Source organism: Natator depressus, chromosome 6, assembly GCF_965152275.1.
Source record: "Natator depressus isolate rNatDep1 chromosome 6, rNatDep2.hap1, whole genome shotgun sequence".
Classification (NCBI taxonomy): domain Eukaryota; kingdom Metazoa; phylum Chordata; order Testudines; family Cheloniidae; genus Natator; species Natator depressus.
Genome location: NC_134239.1, coordinates 51,785,569 through 51,808,677, shown reverse-complemented (window position 1 = coordinate 51,808,677; position 23,109 = coordinate 51,785,569). Strand labels below are relative to the sequence as shown.

General features: G+C 43.4%; 1 protein-coding gene across 1 annotated transcript in view; it reads right to left on the bottom strand.

Annotated features, from left to right (window-relative positions):
- TRIM44 (tripartite motif containing 44) overlaps positions 1-23,109 on the bottom strand; it is a 96,485-nt gene that overhangs the window by 39,508 nt on the left and 33,868 nt on the right. The window contains exons 3-4 of the mRNA XM_074955279.1: positions 22,608-22,847; positions 17,999-18,018 (exon numbers count right to left, since the gene is read on the bottom strand). Of these exons, the coding sequence (XP_074811380.1) occupies positions 17,999-18,018; positions 22,608-22,847 (260 nt within the window). The remainder of the gene's footprint in view (positions 1-17,998; positions 18,019-22,607; positions 22,848-23,109) is intronic.

Below are 23,109 nucleotides of genomic sequence, written 5' to 3'. Positions count from 1 at the left end.
CAACCAGGCTGTGGGTAGTCAGCGAGAGTTCAGCCTACCAGTTAGAGCTAGGTTCATGGTGGGCAGAGTCCAGGAAATGGGCAGAGAGTCAGTACTGGTGAGAGAGAGAGAGAGAGAGAGAAGCCGAATGCCAGAACCGGAAGGACAACCACAGTTGTAAGCCAGAGGCAAAGTTGGGGATCAAAGCCAGAAATCTCAAGCAGGAGGGGAGCAGAGGCCTGGAGTAGGGACTGGAACAAGGGGAAGCACAGCTGAAGGCTTGGTACATGATGGGCAGCTCCTGATCTGCTGTTGTGGGTCAGGCTTATAAGCAGGGCTGCTCAACCAGCACCAGTCAGGGGCTGTGGCCACACTGTCAGTTCCAAAGCAGTGAAACTGGGCCCACTGGGTGCCTAGTAGCAAAGTTACTTGGAGCAGACCAGCAGCTGATCCTAGCTGGTCTGCTCCCTGATGCAGCACTTTACATACAGCAACTTACACTGTTTGGCTGATGGTCAATTGCCAGTTTTGGTTGGACTTATTCCTGGAGGTTTCATCACATGACAATCTTTTAATTAAAATATTAATATTTTATTCACGGAGACTCCTGTAGGGTTGGCAACCCTATCAATTGCACTTCCTGTTTGGTGTGCTATCAGGAAGATATCCCTTATACCAGGGGTTCTCACACTGGGGGTCGTGACCCCTCAGAGCGTCATGAGGTTATTACGTGGGAGGTTGCAATCAGTCAGCCTCCACCCCGAAGACCTGCTTCTCCTCCAACATTTATAATCAAGTTAAATATAAAAAATGTGTTTTTAATTTACAAGAGGGGAGGAGGTCACACTCAGAAGCTTGCTGTGTGAAGGGAGTCACCAGTGCAAAAGTTTGAGAACCACTGCTTTACACACTGGTCTAGATGGAAAACGTTCCCATGCACTCTGTGCTCCAAGCCCTGCAAGACAGTATTTACCAGTAACACAGTAGTAGAGCTGAAACCAAAACAGATGGTAGACAGATGTGTACACCGAGTGGAAAGGGAAAGATGAAACCTAAGCATGTTTGGTTGTATTGTCCCCTGGCTCACCCCAAAACACCCTCCCAAACATCAGCAGGGAGCAAAGAAAGAGTCCTACACTTTTTTTTTTTTTTAAACAACAACTGTCTACACATTGCGTAAAGCTCCACCGGAAGGCTGAATTTTCAAAAATTAGTTAATTTAAAAATAATTCAAACTGCCTGAGTCCCTTTGAACTTCACTGTGTTTCTTTCCTGTGTACCTGCTACTACATTTGGAACTCAGCAGGATGAACATGATGATAATACTTGGTCACTCTAGGTGCACGTAGAACTTCAAATGTTCTACAAACAATAGCCTTTGGGGACGCAAATATCTACCTTTTATACATGGGTAGAATGAGACAGGTGTTAAGGGGATTTGTTTATGGTCACATGGCATGTAATTGGCAGATTTAGGAAGACAATCCAGGAGACCTAGCTGCCAGTCCTCTGCTCTAGCCACTACTCACCACACCCTCTCCCAACTCCAAAACTTCCACTGTGAGGATGCACAGCATCTCTGCATAGAAGGGTGGGCACTGGTTACTAGGAAAGGAGCGATTGTTGAGTCTCCAGCTCTCTAAATGAAAGCTTCTCCTTTATACCAGTGTAGATAGCAGAAGATATATTCAGCTTTTTGTTCTAGAGAGAAATTATCATCTTAACAGCCTGCTGCATTATGACCCCTGCACTAATCTTGTTAAAAGAGAGGTTACTGGGCTCTTTGTTGGCAAACAGCACATTAATGAGAGCTCCTTGAAATAACCCCATTGCTAATATGCAGGGGAAATTACATTTTCCAGCGTAATTATTGTGTCAGTCAGACACCCCAACTCCAATACTAATTGCTTGTCTATAGATTCCAACAGCAGCTTGGTATATGGCAAACTCTGGGAAGAAAACAAGAGGAAGTTCATGTTATTAACAGAAAACCATGGTGATTTTAAGAGAACAGATCCTAAATGGGGTAGCTACCAACATCCCAGCAGCTTGGCCAGAAGTAGGTCACTGCACTACTGAATATCATTCTACTGACCGCAGCGTCCCCTCCCCTCACAACCGCTTCTATCACAAACCATCTACTCTACAGCCCTTAGGGCACAGAAAGGGAGTGTCAAAGTACATCCCAAGTAACATCCTAAAAGTCAAACTACTTCTCCCTGTGATTCTGTCAGATCTCAGACTAAAGAGAGTCAGCCTTACTCACATCCCCAAGGAGAAACAGGAGCTGCAGATAATGGCATTGATAATTCAGAAAGTGGGCTTCATGTCTTTCTGAGTCAGCAACAGAACGGTGCTCAGCATAGCTGTGTTGTGCTGTGTTACTGCCTTTAAGATTAGATATAAAGCCAAAGCCCTAACAACTTGTGGTCAGTAGAAGCTGTCTTCTGAAGAACTGTTTAATGTTGCCAAGATGACTGGCTGCAGTGTTCCACCACAGAAATGGCTGCATTTCATAGCTATCCATGCATATATTTCATCTAATTGTAATTCTGCTCTCCATCACACAGTGTAAGCCTTGAGTAACTGAACTCAAGTCAAAGGCCTTATGTTCTCTTTGCCCATATTTATCTACCTACCACTTGTTTTGGTTTCAGCTCTTCGGTTATATTATTGGTACATACTGGCGTACATGTGAATAGAATTTGGTTAGCAGCCTATTTTGGAATCTGCTTTGTAAATTTAAGTGGTTCCCCCTTTCTGACGATCTCCTTACTGCTTCCATAATGGGTCTGTTCCTCTAATCCCTCCCCAAGTAAAAGCTCCCCAGGACGTGCTCTTCCCTGCTAGGAATGGCAGTGTCCCATTTCGCAACACTTCCCAGCCTGTGACAACTTAAATGGCTACAGCAGGGCACACAACACTGACAGCATCTGTGCCCTGCCTTTTCATCTGTGCTGTTCTCCTATAATTACTGAGAGCTTCCCCTCCTGCTACAATTATTCCCCCCCAGCTAATTATCAGCTCTGGAACTAAGCTGCTTTCCTCCCTCTGCCCTTGTTGCCATGACAACAACTGGCCCGCATCTGCCACTGGGTGAACAGTGGCCCGTTTGGAAAGAAACAAAAAGTCTCATTGGCTGCGGTTGTGATTTCTTCCCATAAGTCAGATGTAAATATTGGGAGTCCCATCTAGGAAAGGATAAGAGGGACGTTTGGTGGGAATGCATCTAGGGAGTGCCAGCCGTAGGCAGTCTGCTGCTCTAGGCAGCCCAGCATGTCGGCTGTAAAGAACAGACACGGACACCAACACAGAGCAGCTGAAGATTTGGCTGCCCCTTTCACTGCAATAGGCGACTTCCTATTCTGCGTGTATTACATGGAAAACTGAGTACAAGGAGCAAACTACCATATACAAAGATTATATGCAGTGGTGTTGTAGCTGTGTTGGTCCCAGGACATTAGAGACCTGGTGGGCGAGGTAATATCTTTTTATTGGACCAACTGCTGCTGTGAGAGAGGCAAGCTTTCGAGCTGAAGAAGAGCTCTGCGTAAGCTTGTCTCTTTCACCAACAGAAGTTTGTAGAATAAAAAAAATATATATATATATAACCTCACCCACCTTGTTTCTCTAATATACAAAGGTGGTGTGGCCCCAGTGGACAGGGTGTCAGGAGACCTAGATTCTATACCCAGCTTTGCCACAGACTCTCTGTGTGATGTTTATTAAATGGCTTCAGATCAAATTTTTCAATAGTGCGCTCTAATTCTGGGTGTCTCCAATATTTCTGGATGCCCAATTTGGGACATCTTGAGCCTGATTTTCTAGGTGCTGAATTCCAACTGAAGTCTAACTTCAGCGCCTTCAAAAACTCCAACCCAACCTGGTTCAGGCTGCAAAACCAAAAATCATGCCCACCTCTAAAACATTTGTCCGTAAATTTTCATATGTCCATTTCTCCCATCTCTAATATAGGTTAAATGCTTACCCTTCAGAGATCCTTGAATAAAAAGCATTGTACAAAAGTATTAGCCCCTGACAGCCCCTAAAAGGCCTGCAGGTAGGGTTTATATTGGGAAAGTACAAGAGAGTATACATTCAGTTTGCACACTGCTGTAAAACAGTAACAACTTTTGGTCACTACTGATTTGGTGTGCATGGGAGAAGTGGAAGGTTCTAGATGTCATTACCAGTCCTCGGAGTTAGCCAGTCTCTCAGATTTTTTTGTTAAATCACATTAGAATCATCAAAATGTAGAGCTGGAAGGGACCTTGAGAAGTCATCAAGTCCAGGCCTCTGTGCTGAGGCAGGACCAAGTAAACCCACACCATCCCTGACAGGCGTTTGTCCGACTTGTTTTTTAAAAAGCCTCCTATGATGGGGATTCCACAACCTCCACTGGAAGCTGATTCCAGAGCTTAGTTATCCTTATAGTTAGAATGTTTTTCCTAATATCTAACCTAAATCTTCCTTGCCACAGATTAAGCCCAACACTTTTCTCCTACAATCAGTAGACATGGAGAACAATTGAACACAATCCTCTGCATAAACAGTCTTTAACATATCTGAAGATTGTTATCAGGACCCGTCCCGCCGCCCTCTTCTTTTCTCAAGACTAAACATGCCCAGCTTTTTTTAACCTTTCCTCAAAGGTCAGGTTTTCTAAAACCTTTTATCATTTTTGTTGCTCTCCTCTGGACTGTCTCCAATACATCCACTTCTTTCCTAAAGTGAGGTGCCCAGAACTGGGCACAGTAGTCCAACTGAGACCTCACCAGTGCCAATCAGAGTGGGACAATTATCTCCTGCATTTTACATATGACATTCTTGCTAATAAACCCGAGAATGATATTAGCCTTTTTCATAACTGCATCACACTGTTGACTTATTCAATTTGTGATCCACTATACTCTCCAGATCCTTTACAGCAGTACTACCACCTAGTCAGTTATTTCCCATTTTGTATTTGTGCATTTGGTTTTTTCTTGGTGAAGCGCTTTCCACTTGTCTTTATTGAATTGCATCTTGCTGATTTCAGACCACTTCTCAAGGTAGTTTTGAATTCTAATCTTATTCTCCAAAGTGTTGCAACCCCTCCCAGTTTGGTGTCATCTGCAAATTGTATAAGCATACTCTCCATTTCATTATCCAAGTCATTAATGAAAATATTGAATAATACTGGGCCCAGGATTGACCCCTGCAGGACCCCATTAGATACAACCTCCCAATTTGATAGTAAACCGCTAGTAATTACTGAGTATGGTCTTTCAATCAGTTGTGTACCAACCTTATAGTAATTTAATCTAATTTGTTTATGGGAATGTTATGTGGAACTGTGCCAAAAGCCTTGCTAAAAATAAAGATATAATCACATCTAGTGCTTCCCTACTATCCACTTGGACGCTAACCCTGTCAAAGAAGGAAAGTAGGTTGGTTTGACATGATTTGTTCTTGACAAATCCATGCTGGTTATTCCTTATAACCCTGTTATCCTCCAGGTGCTAACAAATTAGTGCCAGTTTCTTTCCAGGTATCAAAGTTAGGGTGATTGGTCTATAATTCCCCGAGTCCTCTTCATCCCCCCCTTTTAAAGATAGGTACTATGTTTGTCCTACTCCAGTCTTCTAGGACCCCACCCATCCTCTAGGAGTTCTCAAAGATAAGCAATTTTGGAACCATTAGCAATTAATCTAGCTCCTTAAGAACCCTAGAAATAATTTCATTCAACCCCGCTGACATGAATACATCTAACTTCTCTAAATATTCTTAAACCTGTTCTTTCCCTATTTTGGCTTTCATTCCTTCCCCCTTACTGCTAATATTAATTGTGTTGAGCGTATGGTCACCATTACCCTTTTTAGTGAAGACTGACGTAAAATGGGCATTAAACACCTCAGCTTTCTTGATGTCATCAATTATTAGTTCTCCTTCCCTGCTAACTAGAGGACCTACACTTTTCCTCATTTTTCTCTTTAATGCATTTAAAGAGCATCATCTTATTGCCTTTTATGTCCCTTGCTAGGTGTAACTCAGTTTGTGCCTTATCCATTCCGGTTTTGTTCCTACATGTTTGTGCTATTCTTTTGTACTCCTTCATAGCAATTTGTCCATGTATCCATTTTTTGAGGGATTCCTTTTTGATTTTCAGGTCATTAAAGAGCTCCGAATAGAGCTATATTGTCCTCCTACTATTCTTCCAATCTTTCCTTTATATTGGGATAGTTTGCAGTGTGCCTTTAATATTGCCCCCTTGAGAAATTGCCAGCTCTCCTGAACTCCTCTTTCCTTTAGATTTTCTTCCCATGAGATCTATCTACCCGTTCTTTTAGTTTGTTCAAGTCGGATTTTTTTGAAGTCTTTTAATATGTTTAAAAGTAGTTGAGATAGCATTACTTTTATTTTTTTTAAAACGGTGCTAGCCAATCCCCATTTACACAGAGGGAACTCGCCAGATCTATAAAATCCCTTTAGAATAATTCATTTACAAATATTTTATGCTTGCATAGCACCTCACATTGATCAGAATTAATGAGGAAACGTTCTACAAAAAGAGGAAGTAAACAGCAAGATGAAGAATTATTTTGCATTGTACAGAGGGGGATAACAAGGAGCAGTGGGATAAAGCTAAGGAATAGAAATTTAGGTTCTAACAAGGAAAAACTTCTTGACAGCAAGATCTATACAGCAGAAAACTGAAATAATCTCCCAAGGGGAATGAAATGTCACAAGCCCCAACCCTGGAGACATTTTAAAGTGCAATAGAAAAAACCGGGAAAATATATTGCACAGAATAATCTTGAATCTAACAGACACCTTGTCCTCTTGCCTCATAACAGAACTGCTATGGTTCTGTTATGCCAAAAGGTGCTAATAGTTGACTGTTAAGGTCACCTGATGAATAAGCACCCAAGATGAAATCTCTCCAGAGAAAGGAGTTAAAAATGCCATACAGAACTGCATCCCGAGTTGTGGAGGATATAATGTGCTTTAAAGCACCCTTCTCTGTGCCCTTTCACCTTTCTGGCTTCCTTTGTATTGAAACAGAGTTACACTAAAGGAGGGAAGACGCCCAGGCTCACCTTTTTGCAGGCCATGTAGTCTCTGAGCAACCTGAGAATAGGGGGATGCCAGGTAAAAAGTGCAGGGGCTGAAGGAGAAAAGGGGCACAGAGTTGATAAAGCAAATAGGGTGGAATCCAAGAAGGGTCTTCAGTGCTACAATGCTGAGCATCAAAGCACCGAACTTTTAGCCACCTAGAAAAATTACAGGAACACCACTGTGATCAGCAAAGCAGAGTTAGGCACCTAGGCTCCTTATACAATGAATGGGGAGCGATGGCACCTGAGATTATGCAATTCACAAAAGCCAGCACACTAGACAGAGAGTGGCCTAAACACTCCAATCGGAGATGCCGAATGCAGAGATGCATGCACACCCCTCTCTTATCTCTTGCAATCCATGAATGGGAACCTACCTCCTGGAGTTAGGTGGTTTAGGCATTTAGGCCCCTTCTCATGGGAATGAGTTAAGCACTTGTTAAGTAACCCCACATCAGACTATGCCATAACTCTGTAGTTAGAGAACTCTCCTAAAAGGTGGGAGACCCCTGTTCATATCCCCTCTCCCACTTTGGCAGAGAGGGAGAACTGAATCTGGATCTCCCACTGCCCAGGCAAGTGTTCTGTCCACTGGGCTATTCGGTGGGCAGTGAGGTCACCACTCCCTCCATTTTAAATGGGACCCAATTTGGTAGGCGGCCAGTGACCACACCTACCTGATCAGGACCTGCACACAACATAGTTGGCCAAATGCTCATTTTCCCCATTCGTGAACCACACAGGGGCTTAGGTGGGAGATAGGCATTTGTAGGCCTAGAGTGTGACAGTAGTGCACGTGCCCCAGAGTCTAAAACTTAGGTGCCCAGTTTACAGCAGAATGTTAGGTGCCGAGTGTGTTTAGGCACTTACGGAGTCTGGAAGCAGCCGAGCCGGAGTTCCATAGATAGCAGTGGTGCTGTGCATGGGTTCTTAGGCACTTAATGCTAACGTTTCGGTACATAAGTTGCTTCATAGATCACACCCTTAGCCTTGCATGAGGCCCTGAAGACAGAGGTCCAAGAAAACTACTTCTTAGGACAGGGCACTGGTGCCTTACCTGAGGATTCTGCAAGAGAGCATTTTGCCTGGATGAAGTCTATTGCCACCCTGTTCAAAGAAACAGGTCTTGTGTACGTTTTGTGAACATGAATGTTACATTAAGAAAATACCCAACTCTTCATCAATTACAAGGCCCAGAACTCTGCTACTGTTCAGCAAAAGAGCAATAATTCTATAACACAAATGCTAGGGATATGGGGCCTACCAGTTTTTCTAGCTGACAAAACATCATGCCCGTTTTCTCCCACGTATGTGTTTGTTAAATAGATACTTTTACAGATGCTGGTCAAGTTGTATTCAACTGGGCACACCTGGAAAGCAGGAGAGCTTTCAGCTGCACTTTGTTACTTAAGCAGAATAGCTGTCCTACTGAGTGTGCCTGGCCAGCTCATTAAGTTCCGTCATACTGTCCTGTTTATTGTGCTAGAGCTGAGAACATAAGTCATAAGAAATAAAATTATGTATGTCTCCACTGGGTAACATGTCTGTGACCATCCAGCCTCCAGGAAGCAGTAGTGTAAAAAAAGAAACTGAACTGGGAACACAAAAACAAATACTTCATTTGCTGAGAGACTGAGGTAATAGCCTATTTTTTTGTGGCCCACAGGAAATTATGTTTACCCATGCAGAAGATTAGGCCAATGACCCATCACAAGCATTTGGAACAGGTCTACACTGCAATTAAAAATCTGCTTCAGGCCTCTGCCAGCTGACTTGGGCTCACAGGGCTCAGGCTAAGGGGCTGTTTAATTGCAGTGTACAGGTTTGGGCTCCAGGACCCCATGAGGTGGGAGGGTCCCAGAGCTCGAGCCTGAACCTCTACAGTGCAACTGATCAGCCCCTTAGCCCAAGCCCAAGCCATCTGGGACAGGCCAGCCATGGGTATCTAACTGCAGTGTAGACATACCCTTAGACACACTTTATGCCATCCCTTCACTGGATTCTGAGTGCCCCCCGTCCCATCTGTCTCTTGGGATGACAGATAAGTCATTGTAGCTTTGAAAAAGGATAATCTTTCTTCTTCGCTACTATTCTAAGAAGTAGTAATAAGATCTGCTACCTGTCAGCATCACCTCTCAGCCTCTCATTAATGTTACTTAATTGTGCTGAGTTGCATATGTACTCCATGGGATGAATTACAAATTGCTGCCAGGACTTTAAAAGAGAGACTTTCACAAGTCAAGTAAGACTAGGTAGTAGAGAAAAGCATACTACTTCTAAGGAAATAGCAACTTAAATCAGTAATTTCCTTATTGTATTAAAAATGGTCCTATATAAAGACAATGCAGCTGTAACCCTGCTCTTATCGAGAGATGGTCCCAGATTCCCTGGGCTGCAGATCTGTGCTCTACACAACACTGGAAAGAGGGAGCAGAGTCCCCAGTATATGCATTTAAGTTTTTTAAAAAGAAAGTCTGTCAAGTAGCTGAACAGGAAAGAAATCTAAGGTATTTAAAAAACATCCCTTATTACATCATAAAGAGTAACTATATGCACCAAAAACCAAACAGATCACATTCAGTAAGTGGGAGAAATTAATAAGTCAAAGTAAGGTCTGCACTTGCAGCAATGCAGAGGATGAAGTCACTGACAATACCCCAGCAAGAATACCACAGTGTAAATGCCTGCATAGATTAGACTTATAAAGGTTTCATCAGGATTTCTCATTCTTGCCCCATACGGAGTTCACCAGCATGGTAGGTAAGAGTAAGGTGAATGGAGCAACGTCAAAAAAGTGAAAACTTTATGCTCCTGAAAGAACATCTTGGCATTGTCAGGGTAGTTTAAAGAGCCAGTTCTGTCTGTGGCAAAAACAAAGTTAACAATTGTCAGACTTCTGACTAAATTCCTCTCTTTGTTCATCACTAAAGAGGTCACACATTCTCCATGAAGATGGGATAGGGTTTTAGTTTATAACTGGTATGCACACTATTAGAGGAGGAAATACCTGCTCATCTATGGCTAGAACCTCAAAGCAGTTATTACAATTAAAATATATTTAACCAATAGGCCAAACCTAAGAGTCCCCAGTCAGACTAACCAGTTGCTGGATGACAGGAGAATATTGCATTCTGATTCTTCAGTAAAATGCTACCTGTCACAAGGTGACTGACCCTTTTAAGGAAGTGGGGGCTCAGTCTCATCTGTGAATGATCAGCTACTTCCCAGCTGAGACTGATCAAGTGATTATACAAGCCAACAAGTGTCTCAGTTGAGCAAGCAAGCTGCGGGGAGCAGATGGCTCTCTGTGGCTGGCCTGAAGCAGTGGGAAAAGAGGCTTCTGGGCCCCTACAGCCTGCTTTGGTATGGGGACTAGCTTTATTTGGTGTTACTTTGTGAGTCTTATGGTTGAGGAATAAAACTGTACCCTGAAGGAAGGCCCTGAATAGATTTTGGGTGCTGCCTTAGTCTTTCCTGGGCTGGAGGAGACAGGCCGGTAGCCTATGTTACCTTTAAATGAGGCTGAGAAAGCAAGCTCACCGATTCCTGATGTCTTCTTATCATGGGACCAACAGATGTTAAGGCCAACAATATATAAAGAATTCACCACAGAACCTACTCTTAAAGGAACCATAGAGTGGCCACCTCTGGGGCTGGCTTCAGAGGAATCTTATTCTAGAGCACACAGCCATTCTTCTTAATAATTACTGGGGTGCTCCCTGCATAAGTGACCCCTTCAGACACACCAGTCTAAACATCCGTAAATGGGCACACAGTTACCACATCACCCACACCTCTTTCCCCCAGCTCCCCAACCTGAGCCATCATGAATTATGCTCACAGCATTAAACATACAATAAGTGATAGAGAGGGACCATTTAAGATATTCTGGTGTGGACAGCATTCTCTTGGAAGCATGCTGAAACTTACAAAATAAAAAGCATTGCAATTAGCAAGCTGTTATGCTCTGAAAATCAATTACTGCTTGGGTTTTGTTAGAGACAGAGCTCACATAAAGTAGCCCCACTTTTCATCCTACTGAGGGAAAGAAAGGAGAGGGAGAAGAAAGATCCCGCTCACCCTACACAGCTGAAGTGTGACAGGTGAGTCTATACACATCAGTCCTACAAGAGTATTTGAAGGTCTCTTAGAATGATAAATGGCTCCTCTCTCACATGCTCTCTGCTTCCCTAGTATCACAGCCATATGCCTGGGCTTAAGAGAAAGCCCACCGAAATTAAGGTAATGCAACAATGAATGAATTGCAACCAAGCAATGAATTCATAACAGCAGAGAAATAAAAGGGCTGCATTAGCATTCCTGCTCAGAGTGCAATGAACTGATGATGCACAGCTCACTTTATGGAGCACACTTTGTGTGTCAGAGCAACTCACAGCAGAAAAGACAAAACAAATGCTTTCTAACAAGACACCTACTGTCCAAGTCACAAATATAGACACTGTCTTTTTTGCCAGCCCACTCCCACAAAAATGTTAATCTTATTTAAATACTATGGGCCTACTTTTCCTCTCAGTTCCACCCTCTCAGTTCCATTTAACTCACTGGAGTTGTACTGGGGCAGACTATTATGAAGAGAATCTGGCCCTATATTGCTAGTATACAGAAGTATACGGTCTATATTGCTAGTATACAGCCCTATATTGCTAGTATACAGAAGTATAGTATACGGCCTCTCTCTCTGAAGAGAGAGAGGCCGTAATTTTAAAGCATAACCTGGGCTAGCCCTGCATACGGAGCTCCGAACAGATGTACTGAGGGAGCACATTCTAGCAACTGTGAACCTTAAGGCTATTACTGCCTTAGTTTTCTAACACCTAGTGTCAGTTTTGTATCACAGTTATCTTCCAAAAGCAAGGCTAGCTTATGTAGGGGGCAGGAAAAGTTGCAAGGGTATTATATGGAGCCTGGAAGCCTTGGTAGTGTCATTTGACATACAAGGTTTAAGCCAAATAATTTTATCTGGTGGGCAAATAAAATACCATTTGCTTTTTCATCATCATGCTAAGAGTGGGTGATTAGATTTTGCGTTTAGGCTGGAAATTTTTTGACGACAGTTTCACAGAGTGCAATATACTTCACCTCCACATCAGGCAGAAGGAGGATAAGAAACTCACCTGGACAGGAACAGCCCGGAATAGCAGGCAGAAGATGGAAAGCTGCTGTCCGTTTTACAAGTCTGCCCTCAGCAAAAACCCTCTTTAAAATGACTAAGCACTGGTTAAACCTCCATCTCCATGCACATCAATATGCCCCCACCCAAACGAGTTCTAATCAGAGAGAGACAAAATAAGGGCAGATGGAAAGACAATGGACAACTACTCCCTAGTGGCAAAGCGGGCTATTAACTCAAAATTGTTCTGTGTAAGGTGAGCAGATTGTTCCTGTTTATAATTTACTCTTCTTCTGGGATCCTGTTAATATCTCTTTACTGTCACTGAGATAGCTTTAGTAAAGCTAGGGCTCCGATGGCTGTAGGGTTGGATGGGTGCCCGAAGTAACTCTCAAACTCTTCCTTTATTCATCACATTGAAGGGTATTTGTAAGTGATGCAGGAATAAGAACCTATGATCATAAAAGTGCATGAGAATTACTGTCCAATATTGCTACAGTGTAAGTGAGCTATGTGCAGACTCCATACAGCATGCACACTACTATGGTAGGGTGCAAGCTTCATTTTGTGCTTGTTTGCTTTACAATCACTCTTCATTTTCATCAGGGATTTCAATCACTGTTGTTTAGAATAATGACGGGTTATATTTGGAATCCTAGGAAATGAGCAGCATAGAAAGCCCTGTAGCTCAGCTATTGCAAAGTAAGCACAGCATACAGAATGTTCGATACTAGTATTGCATATATGGAAGGTGAAGTGGCTAAAGAAAGCATGGATGTGATATGAGACACCAGGGTCGGCTCCAGGCACCAGCTTTCCAAGCAGGTGCTTGGGGAGTCATTCAGAATGGGGCAGCAGTTCGTGTCTCGCAGCGGCAATTCGGCGGCAGCTCCACCGCTTTTCCCACCGTGGCGGCTTTTGGGCGCTCTTCCTGGAGCGGTGGCAATTTAGCGGCAGCTCTGCTGCTGTTGTTGCGGCAGCAATTCGGCGGCAACTGCTTGGGGCGGCAAAATTGGTAGAGCCGCCCCTGTGAGATACTAAGCCATTTGTTACAATGCACAGAGGCTTGGCGGTAAATGGGAAAGGTGAAGTCACTAGGAACCAACCATTTAGGCCAGAGAAATGGCATTTTAAAATTTCTACTGGGGCTTTCATCATGAAGTGTTTTACATGCTATAGAAACAGAGCATGAGCAAAATGCAAACCCCATGCAGCAGGAAGGCAACAGTAGAGAGGCAGAGAAAGGAAATTTTGGCAAGGACACCAATGCAAATTCCTCCTCTTACAAAGAGGGCCATGAAATTTTTAGTATCCACAAAGAACATTGATTTTTAAAAGGACTTTATCCAACATACATGCACTTGTACATAGGCTAGATTAAGGCAGTCTAGCCCTTAGGAATACCCTTATATGGAGGCCTTGACAGTCCTGTCACCCGTTAACTGGGGTGGTAGTGGAAAGGGCCATCCACACAAAAGCTGAGGCCTCCACCACCACTACTCTTTGGACTAATAGAGGCCTCTCCTAATCTCTGGGCCACCACATAAGAATGGCCATACTGGGTCACACCAATGGTCCATCTAGACCAGTATCCTGTCTTCTGACAGTAGCCGGTGCTAGACGCTCCAGAGGGAATGAACAGAACAGGGCAATTATCGAGTGATCCATCTCCTGTCGTCCAGTCCCAGCGTCTGCCAGTCAGAGGCTTACGGACACCCAGAGCATGGATTTGCATCCCTGATTATCTTGACTAACAGCCACCGATGGACCTATCCTTCATGAATTTATCTATTTCTTTTTTGAACCCAGTTATTCTTGTGTCCTTCACAACATCCCTTGGCAATGAGTTCCATAAGTTGATTGTGCGTTGCGTGAAGAAGTACTTCCTTTTGTTTGTTTTAAACCTGCTGCCTATTAATTTCATTGGGCGACTGTTGGTTCTTGTGTTACATGAGGGGGTAAACAACACTTCCTTATTCACTTTCTCCACACCTTTCATAACTTTATAGATTTCTATCATATTACGCCCCCACCACCTTATCTCTCTTCTAAGATGAGCAGTCCCAATCTATTTAATCTCTCCTCAAATGGAAGCTGTTCCATACCTCTAATAATTTCTGTTGCCCTTCTCTATATGGTTTTCTGAGATAGGACGACCAAACTGTACACAGTATTCAAGGTGTGGGTGTAGCATGGATGTATATAGTAGCATTATGATATTTTCTTTATTATCTGTCCTTTTCCTAATGGTTTCTTTTAACATATCTGAAGCTGCTGCAGAGTCCAGCAACCTTGAAGCAGATTTTAGGTCTGATGTGCCATTGAGTAGGTGAGAACTTCTGTACAGGCTGAGGCAGCTGGCCATGAAACCTGTCTTCCCATGGGCTGGGGTCCATCCCAAAAGGAGAGAGAACTCAACCCCTGCCCACCTCAGCAGAGGGCTGTGAATGGTAGGGTGGCTTGCCAAGTTTTTCGCTGGGGTGTGATATCAGCAAAGTCCTGCCAGAGCCGCAGGGACCAGCTCTGTTTCAGTGGTCTCGGTGGCCTTTGATGTTGCTTCTCCCTCTGTTGGAGTAGACAGACTCATGGCCAGCTGCCTCAGTCTATGCACAAGGACTCATTTACTCCATGGCACATTTGACCTAAAATCTACTTCAGGGTCCCTCGACTCTACAGCAGCTTCAGATATGTTGAAAGAATTGAGATTTTTATTAACCAAACGATAGTCAGCATAGTAACCCCTGTGTTATTCTGATATTAAAGTCAATTCTACACTTTTTCCACATTTTCAGTGTACCACAGTGCATCCACAATTTTTTGGGTTATTAACACTATTGAGAGAGAATGCAAACACTGCATGGAATGGTCTAATAACAACAGGCAGAATATTACTTGTCCTGGGCTCCAGGCAATCCAAGCTGGTGCAAGAATTGGAATAGCAATTCACAGTGTTATTTTTAACTATACTCTCCCATTTACAGAAGTGTTGTTGCCTCTCCTGATCTCTCTCTTACATTAAGCTGCATTCCAAAATTGTTATCAGCACCTTTGTCAACAAGATGCAGTTGACTTTCAGTGATGGTGAAGAGCATATCATAAATGAATGAATAAGAACAGCAAAATTGGCACCGAAGCGTTAGTTACAATAGACCCAGCCAGACAGAAGCTCAACATAAACAAACTAATCAATACCAATGAGTACACCAGGGCATCTTCATGGAGGCAGCAATGCATCACTGGGTTCTAACGACTTAACACCATTTGTTACCTACCGGCTGCAATTTTGAAATGACACTAAACCATCTGCAGCCAGATCAAAAGTCCCACACTAACAGAACATGAAGAACTGCTTTATCTCTGTCATCCCATTACCTTAAACTGTTCATTCTTACCATACTCCCCAATTCAGCCCATCCACAGATTCAGTTGTTCATTTAGGACCCTACATATGTAGGATGCTACAAGTCTTTTGAAGACTATTAGAATACATGTAACACTTTCCTGAGCGTCAATGAACTCCCAGTCTCTATTCAAGCCTAAGTTAATTGTATCCAGTTTGCAAATTAATTCCAATTCAGCAGTCTCTCATTGGAGTCTGTTTCTGAAGTCTTTTTGTTGTAATATTGAGACTTTTAGGTCTGTAATCGAGCTACCAGAGAGATTGAAGTGTTCTCCGACTGGTTTTTGAATGTTATAATTCTTGACATAATTATAATATGTAATCTGATTTCTGACATCTGATTTGTGTCCATTTATTCTTTTACGTAGAGACCGTCCAGTTTGACCAATATACATGGCAGAGGGGCATTGCTGGCACATGATGGCATATATCACAGACTCCAATGAGAGACTGCTGAATTGGAATTAATTTGCAAACTGGATACAATTAACTTAGGCTTGAATAGAGACTGGAAGTGGATGGGTCATTATACAAAGTAAAACTATTTCCCCATGTTTATTTCCCCCCCCAACCCCACACCGTTCCTCAGACATTCTTGTTAACTGCTGGAAATGGCCCACCTTGATTATCACTACAAAAGGTTTTCTCTCCCCCCCCCCACCCCGCTCTCCTGCTGGTTTTAGCTCATCTTAAGTGATCAATCTCCTTACAGTGTGTATGATAACACCCATTGTTTCATGTTCTGTGTGTATATAAATCTCCTCACTGTATTTTCCACTGAATGCATCCGATGAAGTGAGCTGTAGCTCACGAAAGCTTATGCTCAAATAAACTGGTTAGTCTCTAAGCTGCCACAAGTATTCCTTTTCTTTTTAGAGTTATGATAGTAAGCATTAAAGAAATAACTAAATTTTGGAAAGGTTATAAACCCTCATGCTTTGGGACATAAAACCACTTCTAAACTAATGGGGGGTGGGAAGAAACTTTCCTTGTTAGGGCAACGAGTTGGTTATTCCATAATTGCTTTCTGGAGAGTTTCTTGTACCTTTCTCCAGCCACTGTTGAAGACATGATAATGAACCAGCCCCTATATTTAACAACAATTCACGTTCCCCCTTCTTTCTAATTCTTGGATTTAACATTTCAGCATGCATGCATTTTCTCATTTTAAAAAGGATAACATTTAATTTAGGATTGAATAAGAGTTACATAATGTAACAGTAACCACAGGGGTCAGCATCCACTGATTCTCATTGTACTTGTTCACTTTTGTAGCATAAGATTAAAAAGGAGATTGGGTCCCTTCAGTTTACATCAGGGGTCTCAAACTCCTGTCCCATGGGCCAGCTGCGGCCGAGAACCTTCACAACGTGGCCTGGGGGCTCCAGCAATTTTGGGGCTGGGTCTCTCCCTTGGCCCTGCCTGCTGCTCCCGGGCGCTCCCCCACGGGCAATTTACAATGGCCCAGGGCCCTGCCCACCACCGGCAGCACAGGGGAGCTGAGTGGTGTCTGCCTGCTTGCTCCACATGTCTGCTGGCCCCTCCCTGCGACACCGGGGCGGGGTGGGGCTGTGCCTCTGCGTGCTGCCCCTGCCCTGAGCACCCCTATGGCCAATGGGAAGCTGCGGGGGCGGTGCCTGGGGGCAGCTGCGCGCGGAAGCCCCCCGGCCTGCCCTGCCTTGGAGCCCCAGGTAAGCACTGCACCCCCGAACCCCTCCCAGAGCCTGCAACCCCACCTCCTGCCCCAGCCCAGAGCCTGCACCCAGCTCCCAAACTCCATCCCAGAGCCTGCACCCCGACCCCCTTCACTCAATCTCCCTCCCAGAGCCCAACCTCTCACACCTTCTGCACCCAAACTCCCTCCCAGAGCCTGGTGGTGCACAGATTCATATTCTTTAAAACTGCTTTATAGGTAGGTAGCTTTACATTGCAATGGATTGGGTAAGGCCGGGAACAACAGCTTCTTTTACAGTCACTGAGCTTGAATAAATTTTTGCCCTGCCTAGATTGCTAGAGAAACAAAAATTATATTATATTAAAACTGGTTCCAAAACAAAATACTAGGCCAAATCCAGGTATACCTGAAGCTAACGGGAGCTGGCGGTGTTAAGGATCCCTGAATATCAAACCATGTATTTAGAGGGCTTAACTAGTGTTAGGTTCCTGAAGTCAGGCAGCTAAGTTTGAATATTCTGATGGAAGGGTCTTGCTTAAGACTGTGGAGGGAGTCAGAGGCACAACTAGGACTATACCTCTAGTGTTCCTGGATTTCAGTCCCACGATCAGTCCATTGGACTATGCTGCTTCTCACAATCTTTAATTTAAAGACATACAGCTTTTCAAATGGAATTTCAGACATTATAAACGAGCAGAGAAATGAAGTACTCTTACCTGTGTTCCTCATCGTTGCTCTGCAGGAAAAACAAAAACAGAAGCAGTGTTGGGTTTATCACTTTTCAAACATTTTAGTAATCTATTTACTATTGCATAGGCACATTCAGGGCTGGCTGTCTAAAGGCAGGAAAGTGTTTATACTCAAAAAGCTGAGGTCATCATGATCACATTTAAATATCACAGGCTTGGCTTGACCAGCGATCAAGAGAGACAGGTCATTGTTTATTATAAGGCCTACGTAGCCCAATATCCCCCAGCAGTATGCAATCACATCAATTTCCAATACAGTTGAAATATTTTCACATCCTTTAGGCCCCATTTTCCTCCCACCTGCACCAAAGGAGAATCTGGCTTAATGCAATCCCTTTGTGGTAACACCATCCTGTTACCTGCTACACAGACAGGTTGATCAGATATCCAGCATGTGTGGAAGCAGATGGTGTGTAAATGCACAAGGGCCTAATATTACCTGGCATCCGATAGTCTACATTTCTATATACACAGGGGAGTTTAAATAGTAACTGCATATAAAGCAAAAACATGCTGGGCTTGATTTTCAGTTCACATACACTGGTAAAGAAGAAATAGCTCCACTGAAGTCAATGCAAGTACACAGATGTAAAACTGGTGTGAGACAGAATCAGTCACTCTTCATTAAAGCTATTCATTCAGTACAAGAGCAGTAAAACTATGTAAATGAGATGTTAATACAGCACGAGCATTGCAATCACATCCGTCACAAATTCTATGCAAATTGCAGTATTTCCACAATGGGGATATACAAACAACACTCCCATTCCACTGCCTTCCCTGGGAGAAAAGCAAAAGCAAAAGAGCTATGTTAAGCAAGCAAGAAATCAGCTGATTTCTGATTGCTTGGACAGTCTGATAGGAAATATTATATGAACCAGCAGAGTCATGCAATTTTGTGATTTTCATAACTAGGCAACTCAACGTATCTACAGCATATCTCAATACATCTTTAAATGCTTAAATCATTTGCCTTATAGAACAGCTGACACCTGATGGACAAAAACTTGACATTACCTTAGATAATTATAAAGGAGAAAATTATCTGTAAGCAAAGCTAAGGACACATGCACAAGTGGCAATTGTGTGGACTGTCACCTCCCCCAAGTCAAGTCACTATTCTGCATCCCATCAGAAACGTTTCCACATCAACCATCCACTGCAGCAAAGAATCATGGCCAAATTTGGTTGCTCACCCCAGTATCTGTCACCTGTGTATCTGAGGTCAGTAACCAACTGCCCACTTGCTGAAGCAGACTTTGGTTTGTTCTTGCTGCACCCAAGATTGACATGTATCAATCAGCCTTCCAATCACAGAGAGAAAAGTTCAAGGGCCACAGTCAGGCTAAAAGCAGTCAGACTTTTAAAAAGCATGTTCTTTTTCCTAGGTTACTAATCTAACCTTAGATTAAGAGAATTCCCACAAGTTTGATTTACTTTTCAATGCTATTTCTCTAGTTCCTTTCATTTCTCTCAGCTTGGACCTTCACTTCTCTTTTATAGTTAAATCTGGAGAGAAGAATTAGATCTACTTCAGTGTAAATCACAATCAGGTTTCTAAACAATTTCACTTTTAGGTTTTCAGGTACCAACACTAGGCTGCAAGTGTTTGGGTTGCAAGCTCCACGGACTAGGCTTATTCATTTAGAGAAAACACCCCATCCTCCCCCACACCAACTTTCCACTGGAGTTTTGAAAATTCTACAAAACCATATTTACAAAGAATAATGAGGAGTGGACTGTTCACTTTGAATTCTACAACTAAGTACGGAGACTCCAGACACAAATTAATTCACAACCCTACCAGAAGTCATGCTGTTCCACCAGTGAATCCAAATTTCAGTTTCTGGCACACAGTGGGACAACTCAACCTCAGGTGTAACTGCACTGAAGTTAAAGGATTCTTAACATGGATTGATTTGCTCCATTGTTTCTGAAGTAGGGGGCTAAATTCTGCCCTTGGTGAGGCTGTGTAAGGCTGCTGACTCTAGCAGGGTTGCATGATTGTAACCAAGAACAGAATTTGGCTTTTTAGGCTTGATTCAATCACTGTCTTGCACTTGATGTAGTCATATACAATTATACAAGGGAACGCAAAGCGGGTATAAGATTACCAAAGCAGATCAGTAGCACTCTTACATCCACTTCGCAATCACTGTGCTTGGGGCAAAGGTGGCTTCAAGCTTTCTTTGAGTTCCCTGTGTTCTGGGCTTGGCAGAGCTCTGTCTGGCCCTCAGAAAAACTACAGTAGCCTCAGGGTTACTCTACCCTTTCTAATCTACACTCTGTTTCCCCTGGCTCCCAGAAAGGAGAGAATAGCCAGAGAAGAACGTGCTGCAGACACATTTCCCATTTCAATTTCCCAGCTGGGTCTGCCTGCTGTTGCAGGCTGGGAGCTCCCCCTAAACCCCAGCAGTATTTAGGAGTCTTGTTATGTTGTAAGAGCAGCGTAAAGGGGCCTTAGTGTAACAGAATTGGACCCTTTACAGTTGGAATGTACAAGATTCAAGCCAGTGGTGACTCAAATTCAAGCCAGTGATCTTGAACCAGGGACTGGTAGCAAAGCAATTATTATTTATATTGCAGTAATGCTCCAGTTATGTATCAGGACCCCATTGTGCTAGGTGGAGGTTCTTCAAAGCTTGGTTAAGAGGAAGCACCAGGACACCTTAACAGTTAGACTCATACAAAATTCTGATTTTAAGACCTTCACTTTAAGTGCACAACCTCTAGGTACCAGTGTCAAAATGGCTAGTGTCACGATTTAGCAACACTCTTCTCTCACTGCTGGAGAAACAATCTCTTCATGGTACCACTGCTTTAGGCACTTCAGTGGCAATTCACTGAATAATGTGAAAGCAGCTACAAAATAGCAATTGAACACAGAATCTAGTGCAGAGATTCGCAACCTTTGGCACACGGTCCATCAGGGAAATCTGCTGGTGGGCCGGGCCGGTTTGTTTACCTGCAGCGTCTGCCGGTTTGGCCGATCGCAGCTCCCACTGCCCAATGGTTGCTGATCCCGGCTCTAGTGGTACCAACAGTGAAAGACTGTTGATTCAACTCCACTATCAGAGTGTCTTCAGTTCCTTTTACATTACAGGTGCAATTGCATCAAAAGATATTGAGCAGAATTTGTTCCTAGAACTTCTTATGATGCTCAAGTTTTAGTTCTTGACCTGCTGGGATTCTTTCCAACCTGAGTTTCTTAATTCATCCCTGCTGTAACTCCAGGAAAGTGGCTACAGTTTCACCAGGGCTGAATTTCAACCACTGTCTATGAAGATGGTTAAAAGAAATCTTATGTCAAATAAAACCATACATCTTTCCCCCATAGAAAGGATTAAACTGCAAACCTGTATTCCCATATGTGGGCCTTATAAAGGCGTTCAATATTAGATAATAAACTCTTTGGGGCAGGGACTCTCTCTTACTAAGCGTACAGTGCCTAGCACAAAGAGGTTCTGATCTTGGTTGGGGCCTTTGGTCGGTACTGTAACAAAAATAACAATTCCACATTGATGTACACAACTACCACATGTGAAGAATTGGCTTCCCTTAGCAGGCATTTATAAAGTTACCATATCATTACATGGTCTAAACAGTTACAGGAATTTCATTCACCATGTAATGAACAGTCCGAAAAGCTAGTGTTTTATGAAGCTTTTACAGTGCTGAAGACAGAGGAAGCATAAATTGATGGGTAAAGCGATAGATAAAGGAGAGGCAAATGGGTTTGGGGAAAAACAAAAGCAAACAAAAAACCCACTGCAGGCTTTTAGAACTGAAGCTGTGCACATTTGAAGTGTTTGATTAGGCTTCCCCTTTCCCTACCACAACCATAATCCCCCCTGCCCTGCCCCCGTCCCCATCTTTGCACTTCAGGATTCAAAGGACGACTAGACACAGAAATGCCAGTTACATGAGATTTTTTTAGTTCAGGTGTGCACCCTCAAGGAGTTTGGCTATAGATGAATTTTGCTTATCTAATCCCAAACTCAGAACTCAGGTAGGGAGAGAAGAGTGCTGTTCAGCCCCTGACCCTTGAGATCTACATATAGTTTAAGAACCAAGGATGGCATACCACTGACCTAGGTTTTTCATTTTCCCAGGAACGCACATGCACTATTATATCTACAATAGCCCTGCTATGCCAAAAAGGGGTATCCCGAGTGGAGCGGTGAGGGTGAGGGCAGGCTGGCTGGCTATTGTAACCCTGAAGCTCACCACTTGTTAGCCATGTTACAAGAATGTTAAAGCATTCTCTGGATGTTTTATGAAGCAATAGCACACTTCAAAAATTACAACTGCAGTACACTAGAAATCCACTATTAAGTGGTTACAGGCATTTGGCTTTGTGCCCCTTTAACCACTTAAAGAATGTGAGTATCCAATATGACCACACAACTCATCCTGCACTATTACTTGCATCTTGGCTTATCACCTCAGACATTTAGTGGCATTTGTGGGCATCTTTAATGTTGACATATGCAACAGGGGAGACTGCTTTCCTGCATCCATCACAATGTTGTGTTGCCTCCTGCCATAATCATTTAATCTGCTCTTAGTTTTTTACCTCAGGCTTGAGCAGGGCTAACTCATTGAAGGTGTTCAGCTGCCTTCTGATCTCTGCCATCTCAGTCATCAGCTTTGCCATGTGGACGTTGATTTCCGCCAGCACCTCTGTCACATGAGCAGTGGCCACCGCTTCCTGGAGGTCCACTAGGTGGAGAGCTTTCCGTTCCTCCTCACAGACCAGCCGCCGTACAGTGTCAAACTCCTGCTGAACACACAGTTTCATCTCACTCCGAGTCACCTGCAGGTCACACACACGGGAGAGAACGTTGCTTGTCAGAGAACAGCTTTATAGTGCAAGTGTCTGAGCTATCACCCCTTCGGTGATTGTTTGGAAGCAGGCAAAGCATTGAACCGATCCCTGCTCCCCAGGCATCTGAGAACCTCTTCTCCATTGCTGCACCTGTTTGCCCCCAAAACAAAAGCCTATTACAAAATATTTCCAGAAGAGGCCCATTCCTTCAAACTAGAAGTCATCGTTTTCCTCCTTCAAGTGAATCTCT